Source organism: Phragmites australis, chromosome 4 (assembly GCF_958298935.1).
Source record: "Phragmites australis chromosome 4, lpPhrAust1.1, whole genome shotgun sequence".
NCBI lineage: Eukaryota > Viridiplantae > Streptophyta > Magnoliopsida > Poales > Poaceae > Phragmites > Phragmites australis.
Genome location: NC_084924.1, coordinates 48,556,338 through 48,569,355, shown reverse-complemented (window position 1 = coordinate 48,569,355; position 13,018 = coordinate 48,556,338). Strand labels below are relative to the sequence as shown.

The 13,018-nt window shown below is 44.3% G+C and overlaps 1 protein-coding gene across 3 annotated transcripts; it reads left to right on the top strand.

Moving 5' to 3' along the window:
• The first annotated feature begins 2,052 nt into the window (after positions 1 to 2,052).
• Positions 2,053 to 12,029, top strand: LOC133917026 (flavanone 3-dioxygenase 2-like). Of its 3 annotated transcripts, none has more exons than XM_062360961.1 (4): positions 2,053 to 2,340; positions 2,438 to 2,685; positions 3,741 to 4,065; positions 8,423 to 10,787. In XM_062360961.1, the coding sequence occupies exons 1-4, from the start codon at positions 2,146 to 2,148 to the stop codon at positions 8,516 to 8,518; spliced, it is 864 nt and encodes a 287-aa protein (XP_062216945.1). In that variant the 5' UTR covers positions 2,053 to 2,145; the 3' UTR covers positions 8,519 to 10,787. The 3 variants fall into 3 exon arrangements, with proteins under 3 accessions (XP_062216945.1, XP_062216947.1, XP_062216944.1); XM_062360963.1 differs by having other exon boundaries at positions 4,261 to 10,787; XM_062360960.1 differs by lacking the exon at positions 8,423 to 10,787 and adding an exon at positions 11,516 to 12,029 and having other exon boundaries at positions 2,054 to 2,340.
• The last annotated feature ends 989 nt before the right edge of the window (positions 12,030 to 13,018 follow it).

The following is a 13,018-nucleotide window of genomic DNA, read 5'->3' as shown; positions in this document are numbered from 1 at the left end:
CGAGGCTGTCGCGCCACTCTTCTTCATCGTAGAGGCCGTCAAGTCTGTGTTCTTGATCTAGGTGTGGCCAATTAACAGTAGAGCTAAAACAATAATATCTGATAACGTATTAAAAATAGAGAGAGATCGAGAGATTGAACCCAGAGAATAGAGTAGAAAGAATAAAAGAATGGTTTACATATATATATATATATATATATATATATATATATATATATATATATATAACATGATAAAACAATATGATGAGAGATCATATATATTAGGGAGATATGTCTATTAGTACTTGATCTTATAGTTATAAAAAGATATCTATCCGTAACAACAATATTCTTTCGTGACGGGAAAGCCAGGTAGGCCACATTAGCAGCACGACAAAGTAAATTCTACGCGGATTGCCGACTAGGTCGGCAGCCTTTAGCGATGAAAATATATATACATTATCATATGGCGGCGAAATCAAATTCCACGCGGATTGCCGACCTGGTTGCATTGAAGCTAGACGGTCATATATGTCTTGTCCCATACGCCTCTATATATCCATGTATATCCAGATACTGCTCGAGCTGACTTCACGAGCTTACCGAATAATTGGACCTGAATCAGCATGCATATGGACATGGTATGTCAAACTGAGCTTGAAATTACTATTGCAATTCTGAGCACTTGAGTCATCGAATGGTCGCATTGCACCTTGATGGCATCTTTTCTAGCTCGTCGATCGGTTCCCCAGTCCCCACCACCGCATGGGCAAGACGCAGGGAAGGGTAGGTTGCTTATTAGACCGTCGATTCGATGCATGCATGAACACAGCAGGAAGCCCGTCTCGGTCCATCTCACTCGGGAGTTCCGACGAATCTTTGCCAATTGCCGACGAAATGTAGGTGTCGATCCGGCAAAAAAGTTTTCCGTGGCGGTGCCGAACGGCTCAACCACCTACGACGAAAGAGAAAAGAAAAGTTTGTGGTTTGTAGTAATTCCGCGTTACTCATGTGCCTCTGTTGATCTGGCATCATTAGCCGTCGTCTGTACAGTAACCCCAATAGATATCACGGTGTCGACGCATCCAGCCATGGCAGCCGCCCAAAAGAAAGGCAACAGACACTGCCATCTTACTCAGCCTACTATACACCTGTCGCCTGTCGGTATATAATATATAATAGTATAATACTAGTATATACGTTTGCGGCGACCGGCGTTCACTCCGTCTTGTTCGGCCTCTCGGGTCATGAGGCTCGTCCTTTGTTTCCTTGTGGCCCATCGATTTTACAGAGAACAACTGCCCGTACGCTCCTTGCCTGTCGAGGTCAGAACCATAGTCACGTAATTTCCGAGTCGATGGGTCAAGGAACGGGAATGAGAAGTACGGTACGCTGCGAAAGATTTTGATAAGGCAGAGACGAGATTGTTTCTGCGTTCTCAAAACAGGGATGACGTTCTCGGGTTGAGAAACGTGGTATGGTTCCACGTTTCCGATCACTATGGTGAGAACCTGACGTGGGTGTTGTACATTTTTTTGAAAGATTTGAGCTGCTGGCTGACAGCACCAATGCTTGAAATCTGTATGAGATCTCCACGGTCTTCGCCATGCCAACGTCCTGGATTTCGTTTCAGAACTCGGCACCTGGCCCCGGAAGCAGAATCGACGCACTTGTTTCGATGGAATACTAGTAGTTAAAAAATTGATCAGAGTCATCGGAGTGTGCGAGCCGAGTGGTAATCCGAAGCATGCTCCACACGCGGCAAACAGACGCTCGGCTCGCTCCCATCACACGCCACGCGGACACAGTGCGCAAGAATTGGCCACCGTGCTGCCGTCACCGACGTGACGTTACCCCGCTCCGTCCAGCTGACGCTCATCCCGGTCAGTCGGCAATCCGCGTAGAATTTACTTTGTCGTGCTGACAGGCGGGGCCCTTTCTCTCATCGCGTTAAATGCGCGGCGCGCGGCTAATCACCATGAGTCAGCACTGACGAAGTGCTGCTCGTCGTCATCGGATCGATATGCTCAGTCCCTTGGCTCCGTGTGTCGTGACGTCTATTTATGCACTCCGTTGCGTGACACACATGGAGCGCGCACCGCACAGCTAGCCTGCGTGAAGTGAGCCGAGCGCCGGCCGTCGGTTTCCTTCTCCAACACCGGGCATGGCGGACCAGCTCATCTCCACGGCTGAGCACGACAAGCTGCCGGGGAGCTACGTCCGGCCGGAGACGCAGCGCCCGCGTCTCCACGAGGTCGTCACCGACGCCGACATCCCCGTCGTCGACCTCGCCAGCTCCGACGGCGCCGCAGTCGTCGCCCAGATCGGCGCGGCATGCCGCTCCCACGGCTTCTTCCAGGTCCCAATCGACTACCGACGATCCAACACCTCTCTTTCCATGATATGGCAGGATTCATGATGCTGACGTTTGCTCGCTGCTGCGTTGATTTGGTCAGGTGCTGAACCACGGGATACCCGTGGAGCTGATGCTGGCGGTGATAGAGGTAGCTCAAGACTTCTTCCGGCTGCCGGCGGAGGAGAAGGCCAAGCTCTACTCCGACGACACGGCCAAGAAGATACGGCTGTCAACGAGCTTCAACGTGCGCAAGGAGACCGTGCACAACTGGCGCGACTACCTCCGCCTGCACTGCCACCCGCTGGAGCAGTACGTTTCTGACTGGCCGGCCAATCCACCCTCCTTCAGGTATGCAGCACCAACCTCCGTAGATATATTTCTCTATTGCTTGCATTATTTCTCTGTTGCTCGCTGGATCTCTCCTTTAGGACTGAAACAAAAAATGGTTGTTTAGTTCACAAATCACAATGGTTTGTTGATCTGGAGTTCTGCACCCTCATGTTTCAGGCTTCCAGCATTATTTTTCCTTGAGAAATGCAGTCTTTCTAAGTCGCTAATTATGCTGCACGGACACCAAAGCAAAATTAATAATGATAAATTTTTCATGATATATAGTACTTCGAGCTTCAACTGCAGACAGAGAAAGGAGCTAGTACTGAGCAATGTTTCAAGGGAATTCTAAAATAAATGTTTCAAGGGAAATTTGGAGATGTACTTTGAACGAATCTACCATGTGCTGGAGATGCAGGCCCTACATTTTTGAACCGTCTCTAGGACAGACAGAGCTCATGCTCTGAGAAAAGATATGTTCAGGAGACAGAAAATAAGGAATGCTAAAAACCTAGCACTGGTCCAAGAGGCCACCACTCCAAATGTTTTACCCGTACTAGCAATAGCTATTAGTATGAATGGAGCGTGCGATCACCTGAACAAGAACGGGTGCGAGTGTCAGTGGGTCCCGGCCTCTGCCTTCTCTGTCTCCAACAGGCAATATTTAGCATGGGCACCAGAGGAAAAGGGGCGTACATGACAATGCAACGAGAGCCACACTTGTTGCTACTAGAAAAGCACATCTGGCCATGTGCCCGATCACATGAAGATCACAGAAACAAAAACGATGAGGTGGCCACATGGTGAGTGCTGGGAACGCCGCCCGCCAAGGATCCAGTAGTGCCGATTGCGTAGGCCCATCTTGCAGCTCGGAGGGGATGTAGATTTCACTTCGTTAGGAATTGTAATCCTCCCGCGGATCTAGTGGTTGGGGAGCAAGTAACTCACGTAGATCACTCAAGTTTGAAGATCGCACCCTCTTAACAAAGAGCTTCACTGGGACTGGGAGCTCATTGGAGTTTTATGATGATAAAATCATTAACAAGCCACATTTTGTGTTGATCGTGCCACAGGGAGATCATGAGCACATACTGTAGCGAAGTCCGGGAGCTCGGTTTCAGGCTCTACGCGGCGATCTCCGAGAGCCTGGGCCTGGAGGAAGATTACATCAAGAAGGTGCTCGGCGAGCAGGAGCAGCACATGGCGGTGAACTTCTACCCCAAGTGCCCGGCGCCGGACCTCACGTACGGGCTCCCAGCGCACACGGACCCGAACGCTCTCACCATCCTGCTCATGGACCAGCAGGTGGCCGGGCTGCAGGTCCTCAAGGAAGGCAGATGGATCGCGGTGAACCCACTACCCAACGCGCTGGTGATCAATATTGGGGACCAGCTGCAGGTGATGCACAACTGCCAGTTTTCATTCCTAAAAAAACTACCTGTTTTCAGTAAATTTTACCTTAACCTGACTGATTGGTGAAGTGCAATTTCATATATAAACAAAACTCTATACAGAAACGCTATTCTACATATAAAGTGTAAAATATTATTCTACATTATGAACTCAATTCAACTAACCAGATTTTCCCCACAGATTGAACCTAACCCAAAGCTCCCACCTCCTTCCTAACCCACCCAGACCAAACCGCTTCCCACCCGACCGCACATGTCATCCCGTACGCAACCCACTCGCATAAGAGCAGTATGAGTGCCCAACATGGCTCCTCCCATTCTGAATCACGCCAACTTACTTCCTCTTGCTTCCTCCCGATGCCGCACCGGACCGCTCCTGACCCCTGACAACGCTCCCCCGCGTATGCCCCGCTGCAACACCGGACCGCTCCGACCTCCGATCACGCTCCCAAACCGCTACCCCAAGCACGACTCCAAGTCCACGCTGCTACCGATCCCTAATTTGCCACCATTGCGGCAAAATTGATCCCGCCGACCATTGATTTGTGATTCATACCCCGAGATCTCTGTGCCAAACCTGCCGCACCGCCTCCAGGACGCCATGCTGCTCGAGCCCGACTGGGTTCAGTATTCCTATCCGGGCTACTGAAAGACTACTAAATGTGCAAATGTGTATTGCTTGAGAAATTTGAGATGACTTAAAACAGTAAAAGTCTAGATATGTGTTATTGAATGCTATAAATTTGAGATGACTTGGAACTGCAAAAGTCTCAATACGAGTCTGAGTTACTTAATGCTAAAAGAGAGTACTACTAAAAAAAAATTAAGATGACATCGATGGAAGCTACCAAACACCTGAGGAGTGGGGAAGAGCTTAGAGAGGATGCTCGTCGATAATAATGGTGGAGATCCCAGGAAGATCGAGAAATAGCTACTAAGTCAGACATTAACTAGACTACCGAAACTTTACCAATGATGCAGTAAAATTTGAGCCATAGCTTTAGTAAAAAAGTGCTATGATTGGGAACTATTGATAAGAAGGATGCACTAATGAATCTCCAACTTATAGCTTCTAAATCGTGGCAATTTGAGAAATTGTCAGTAGTCAATAGATTCCGTAAATTACATGCAGGTCGTTGGGAAATGACAGGGGGTGAGTCGACGTTTTTATAAAAAATCGTCTTCTTTTACCGTTGTCTAAATTTGCAGCGAAAAATAAACTAACGAATTTTTTACAAATAAAAATATTAAATATATTAGGCTTAACTAGTGCATAATCATCTTAAATAAATGTGAAGATTACAATCCTAGATGACCTCCTCTAGAGGTTCCTATATCTTCGTTGAGGAGCTTGATCACACTTGAGTTGGGTCTCTTTCAACTGTTTTTCTCGTCAAGCTCTATCACACTTGAGCTTGTATTTCACTCTTGATTTCTTCCCTGTCGGAGACAAAATCGAAATATTTATAAACTTCTCATGGCACACCACAACCTTAAGTGCTTGTTGACGACGCCTAGCCGTCTAAGAGCTCTAAGCTCCAAGAGTAACAAATGCTTCACGAACTTCTCGCCGATGAACTCAAGGGCTCAAGAATAAAGTTTACTCACTTGCACTCAATATTTTAATCTCTCAACTCAACTCATTTTTCTTGTCAAATCATACACTAGACGTCGGTAAAAAATGTGTGTAATGGCTAGTTTTTGGGGGTTGAATATTATACCCTCTCACCCTCATTCTTTGTTGCTGCTGCTTTGGCACGGAAGAAAATTATTTTAGAACACACCTTTTTGGCACTAGAATACGTAACTGAGAGCCCTAGCCGATGTACAACTCGGAGGGTTCGAAACCTAGAGTCTCCGGGTCAACCTGGAGTATCCGGGTGAAATACTTAGACCCTAACAGACCACTCGGCTCGAAACCTCACCCGGAGTATCCGGGTTAGCCCGAATTATCCGAGTTCAGCACGGCTGGCCCTCTGAAAAATGGTGATAACTTTTAGTCCCAAAATCCAATTTCAACGATTTTGGATTCTATGGAAAACTTATTCAGATGCTACACATCCCAATTGAATTTATGACCTCAAACACATTAGATCAAACTAGGAACACTCTGAAATCAAATTCGGACACTTTCATAATTTTCGCACCAGGCTTCTTAAGCTAATTCTCACTTTTGGTTGGTTAGAAAACTCTTGAGCACTGAGACACAATAAATAGCTCACATTGCATCCCTCTTAACAGTGTTGCATACATATACTCAATTTCAAAGGTAAAACACGTTTGAATCACATTGAGCCTTTGAATACCTTCAAATATCGCTTCTTTCCTTCAAACTTAGAGGGTTGTCAACTTTTATATCATCGTCACTCCATCTCTTCTTGATTCTTCATGTGATTGATATGAATCACCGGTAGCTTCACATGATCTCGCACGGCATAGGCGCAAAGCCTTTACTCACTCTTTACCACCGCTTTGGTCTTTCAACGTCAAACCATTTGCTTATCCTTAGCCACCGAATGGTCCATGGCAGCCAAGTCTTGCTTGTCTTTCATTATTTTGTCATAGAAAACCACTTTGTATTCGATATCTTTAATAAATTTACTTTATCATATATGCAGTCTAATCTTGTTCTTTACTCTTAGCATATAAAATATCTCAACTCATGCCTTCTTATGGATCCTAACCCTAACTCACTCTCAAACACAAAGCACATAAGTTAGTCCATAAAACTCAATTGATAACTTTATAAAACTCAATTGACAACTTTATACCTTCAGTTACTTGATCTCCACAAATAATTTATTAGTCTTCATGCATATTGTTAATCTTATTGAGCTTCTCCTTCTCCTCATGAGCATCACCTAGCATCACTAAGAGCTCATTCATCTTGATGCATTTTCAATTTCCACATTTACCTAGAGCTCATGCATATCTCCCTTCCATGCATCACTTATAAAACAACATACTAACAATTTTTAACAATGTTGTTAGTCCATAGGTATTATAATTAATTACCAAAACCATACAAAAGGACTATATACACTTTTAGGTTGGTTGACTAAGTAGTATGTTTTGATTGCTTCAGCAACCACGTGAAAATCATGGGTAGTATGTTCTCTCCCTTTCTTCACACAATCACACTTATCCCTATGATTCCTGACCTCCTATGAGCCTCAACAAAAATGGTCACTAGAAGTGAACTAGTAGCACATGCTAAGCCAAATTTTTCGATCAGCTGCAACATCCATGCTTTGTGTTGGACCAACATCAACGAGCTTCACCCACACATGGCAAAATGATGATGTTGGGCACACCACCGTTGGTCAAAGGAGGGGGGGGGGGGTGTCCAGAGCTCCGCTCAGTGACAACAAGCTTGCAAATGCTGTCGTGATGGTCGTCCCACTGATTCCTTCCTGGATGTTGGCTTGCTCCGGTTCCCACCCAGATTCCATTCCTCCACCGATGTTGGATCCTCGCTAAGTGCACAACCTCCTCGATACACTACCTGGTAGGGGCATGGGGTTGCCGGAGCAAGCCGCGACCGGGAAGGGGCATGAGATCACTAGAGATGGGATCCGGGTCGCCGGAGGAAGCCACGCTCGGGAAGGGGCGCTCGGGAAGGACAGTGACGTCTCTAAAAAAGGGATCGGTGTTGGGTTGGGTAATATTCTACACCATATGTGTAATATAGTGTGTGTGCGTGCGTACGTACGTCTATATATATATATATATATATATATATATATATATATAGACACACGCACTCCTGGGAGTATATAATCTTAGCTCGATCCATAGTTGATCCTATTATAACGGAAGTATATATTACTTTCTGAGATGGTATATTTTCTAAGATGCATATACTTCTTTATAAGTGAATATATTTTTTAAAAGTATATACCACTTTTTAAGATGTACATACTCTTTTTCAAACACCTAATTAGGGAGGACGTATGTACAACAAAGAGTACAGAAAATACTTCCTAAAATCTAACGAGGATCCATTGTAGTGTTGTTATGTGTACAGGATCACTTGAGATTTTGTAGCGAAGTAATATTGACGATGAATAAATAATTATATATTATATATTTAATAGAAATACAATATATACTTAGAATGGTTATCCACTATACACATGTCTTTAATCTGATACGGTAGGTTTCACAACTGTTATAGGGTAAATAAGACATACGCTGATATTTTAGTCAGTTTATCATATTCTATATAGAAGCGATCCCCAAATTAGGGAAGAGTCTTACAGATATTCGGAAGACATAAATATTGAAAGATTACATTCAGAGACTACAAGTATGTTACATCTCCTTGATCCGACTATTTATAGAGGGAAAAGGGTACATCCAAAGGGGGCGATGGAATTCCAGATGAGATAATCAGTTTCCAAGCAAGAAACTGGACAAGCAATACAGAGCAAGCCTAGTCGGGTAGTAGCAGAAACAACCCATTGAGATCTACAACAGAGTCATACCATGACGAGATTCATTTGACAAGGGGTTTAGAATTTAGAACACAAGAGAACTTGTCGAGATCCTCAGGATTAGATTTAGACACATCCTCATTGTAAGTATATTTTCCTAAGATTAATACAAGCGAAACATGATATATGACTATTATCCTAAGAGAGACCTGGTCTATATAAAATCATGTATCCTCCTCTTCAAAACACACAATTGATGACCAGGTAATCCTACGTTAAATAAGTATTTGCATAATCGATTTTACCAATCATCGACAACTGACATCGTCCGTGGGGATATGATAAGACAGAGTCTTTATCAACTAAGCGCATCAAGTCTCCGGTGATGGGTTATTCCGATGATGGGTTCTGCGACAATTTTGGACCCGACATCTATATGAAGCCCGATGAGGTGATGTCTCTCGATCTCTGATAGCGAATTTCGATCGACAAATCCTATGGTTTGCTAGTCAAGATTATCACTCACATGATCACATATGGGTTGTGGGTCCGAAAACCCGACTGTGATTGTGGCCTCAACTTTCGGTAGCTCTTGTTATCGAGTAATCATCAATATAAAGAAGGAGATTCTGGAGGACGAACCTCGCTTCTCAGAATTTGACGCATCTACAGAAAATAAAAACATGGACGATTATGGCATTAATGCGATCTCTAATGGCCATCCAGAGGATCATCCGGATGTTAGCCCTAGGAATGAGTCTTACCATAAAAAAGCGGCGATGGTGCTTCATGAGGATAATTGAGTCCACCTCTTCAGCACACATCCCAGGCGAAAATCAACCATCGCATGAGTCAACATATGTCACCTCGTCGTTTAGTATTCTGTTCGTTGGGTCGACAAGGCAACAACTAACAATTTGCCTCTGGTACTGCTCGGTACCTGCAAGGTGCGAGAACTCTGATCTTTAATGTGAGGAGGATTAGGAACTCTAGAAGAGGTGCGGTGGATGAAGATATTGTTGGGATTATTACAGATGCACAACAACGAGTAGAAGGCTTGAGCTCTGCAAGATCTACCTCTCAAATAGGTAGCACATGTTGAAATAGTTCCAACCCAGTTTCCTCTAGTCGAATGAGAGAAGCTAGACTAGCCTATGAGAAGATGCATGTCTGTGATTAACAGGAATGTCATGCAACCCTCCCCCCCCCCCCCCACAAATTGTTCTAATATAGATATACACTACAAGATCAATGAACTTCGTAACAGAGCGGGAAATAGAGGTAGTCTCTAAGAAGAACTAGACCAAGTTCTAGGAATTATGCTAATGCAATTCCCGAGGTCATGGTTATGACTCCAACTATCGGAGAGGCACTCTATGGTTATCGGCTATCGAGCTTTCACACCCGATCTCCAAGCAGTACGATGGCCACAAATAACATGGCAAAATACAAAGGACTGATGATCGGTCTCTGAGTAGTTGTCTCGCTTGGAATTCATCAACTTCTTTTGAAGGGATATTCACAGTTAGTCATGAATTAGGTCAAAAAAGAATATAAGTGTTCCAACTCGACCATGGTTGCATACCTTTTCGGAGGTTAGGAAGCTTGAGCGGCATTTCATCGTACTAGAGGTACAATACATCCCGAGAAGGGATAAAGTCCTAGTCGATAGGCCGACAAGGTTAGCTTCCACATGATCTCCAGTACCTTCTGGGGATTTTATGGGAAAACTCTCGATGTATTCTATATCGTAAATAGTCGAGACACGGGAGGGAGTAGTTATCTCTGATAAGGACATATCACTCGAGGTATCGCAAATAATCGATAATTGACCCGAGATGTCGCAAATCACTACCATCTCATCCGGAGTAACGCAAAGCGTCGTTGCACAATTCAAGTACTAAGAAACGTGTATGAATACCATCATGATTGAGTTCTACCTGATGATGATGTCGAATCAGAAATAATCCCCAAAAGGCTAGAATGTATATTCTAGTCGATGGAGTCCTCTGTCGAAGAGGAGCCAATGGAGTTTTGATGAAGTGCATCTATGAGACGCGGGATAAGAGATTATTCGATGAAGTCCATGGGAGGTTGTGTAGCTTATGCTTCCTTTAGAACTCTGGTCGAAAAGGCTTTTAAGATAATGTTTCTATTATCATACAACCCTCTATGATACGGGAGAATTGGTCAAAAAATATAAACAATGTCAATTTCATAGCCAACAGATTCACTGATCTGCTCAAGCACTACAAACAATTCTTTTATCTTAGCCTTTCGCTACGTGGGGTTTGAATATTCTGGGACTATTTTCAAAAGCTCTCAGAGGTTTTGAACACATATTTACCGCTATTGATATATTTACAAAATGGATTCATGTGGAGCCAACAGGTAAAATAACCACGGATACTGCCAAACGATTCATCATAAGGAATGTAGTAGCTTGATATGGAGTTCCGAGTTCACTAGCAACACTTTGATAAGCATCATTGATGATTATGTATCTTTACTTTAAATAAATATTATATGATCGACTTTACCCATGGTAGACATACATAGTTAAATTGAAGGAAGTTCTAAATTGTTTATTGTGTGGAAGTACAGTAAATTAAAATATGGTTAGATCTGCTTCAGCAAACCTACATGCACAAAAGAAACGCACTTCACCAACAATATAAGAACTGCAGCAAAAGACTGATGAACAGCTAAATAACTAATTGCACTATTTCATGCATGTGGGACAAGACAAATAATCCATGAATGTACAAGCATGTACAATCAAAACCATCTGTAGTATATAGGTATATGTCAGTCTGTCAAGCAACTTAGTATTGTACCTTTTAATGCACTTGAGCACTAATTATGATTTGCATGGCCAAATTGGTATAAATTCAGGTCCTAGTGTCTGTGGTTCACACTTGACACAGTATACTCCGATATAGCCTACATATTTTTCCCTTGCAAGCCCAGTATTTTTTTAACTGAATCTTCCCCCTGAAGGCACTGAGCAACGCCAAATACAAGAGCGTCTGGCACCGTGCGGTCGTCAACTCCGACAGATCAAGGATGTCCGTGGCGTCGTTCCTGTGCCCGTGCAACGACGTGCTCATCGGCCCCGCCGCGAAGCTCATCAGCGAGGACTCTCCGGCCGTCTACAGGGACTACACCTACGCCGAGTACTACAACAAGTTCTGGAGCAGAAACCTGGATCAGGAGCACTGCTTGGAGCTATTCAGAACCTAGCAGCTAAGCAACACCTACACCTCTATAAACAATAGAAGAGTTGGTAGTGTTTCAGATGGTCTTTTTTGTTTTTTTCCCCCACTTTGTCGGTGTACACAGCGCAGCCTCTACTGGCTGCAGCTCCATTGAAATGGAAGGGTGGAGGAGACAGGAAAAAGAGGTGGAGTAGAAAGAAGAAACCAGCCCTTTAGAATTTGGTTCTAGCTTCGCCACTAGATATACATGTATGCTACATCAGTACTGTAGTTTTTTAATTGCGACTTGGAGACTCGATCAGCGGCCTCTCATCAGCTTCCTCCTCAGCAACTCACTCAAACTGGACGTGAGAGTTCGATACTAGTACAACTCGCAAACGTATCTAGGTCGTTTTAGTTGTAGAAACTTTGTTCAGGTGGAGGGAAACCTCAGTTGAAAACTGGGGTCGACGATGCTTTGCATTGAAAAGCTATTACCCGGCGCAGAGCAGACGAACAAATTTGATAGGGGATCTAAGCAAACGCATGTCAGAGATATCTATAGTTCTATAAATTGGTAAAGTTGAAGCTTAGTGTGCACTGAAGGTGTTTATATAAGTATTTTATTTAAATTCTAAAGTAAAAATATATACTTAGACCACTTTATATTCATCTATAAACACCTTATATGAGATGAATATAGAAATCGAGCTATGCCAAATAGGATCCTGTAGCAACGGAGCAGCTCCGACGCTAACAAGTAACAATCAACAGAGTTGGCCCAACCGGCAAGCGAACGGCAGCAAACCAGACGGTGCTCCAGTCCTCTCTGCTCATCTGCTGCTCCGTGAGATGCCGCCATGCGTGACGCCCCACGGCTCCAGGCTCCAGCGAAAAGGGGAAGGAAAGGTCGTGCGGCCGATGGAAGCAGGCCGTTTTGAGCACAGGCGCACGGCCCAGATGAGCGGTTACGTCCGAGTCGGAAATACGGGCCAAGCCGACGCCTGCGTTCCCGGAGTTTTTTTATTTTTTTATTTTTTAATTAAGAATTTAAATAAATATATTCATCGGGTCAACATTTGCGTCTGTCGCCATCTGAAAAAGCTGCAGTCCTCTAAGAGTGCAATAAGGAGTCCTTACCACCCTTTGAAAGGGCGGGTGGTCTAATCGCCCCTGAGAGAGCGGCAAGTGGCTCAACCACCATCTCAGAGGGCGGGTAGGGGCAACCGCCTACTGAGAGGGCGGGTAGGTTCCAACCGCCCTCTTACAGGGCGAGTAGGCCCCACTCTAGTTTTTTTTAATTGTA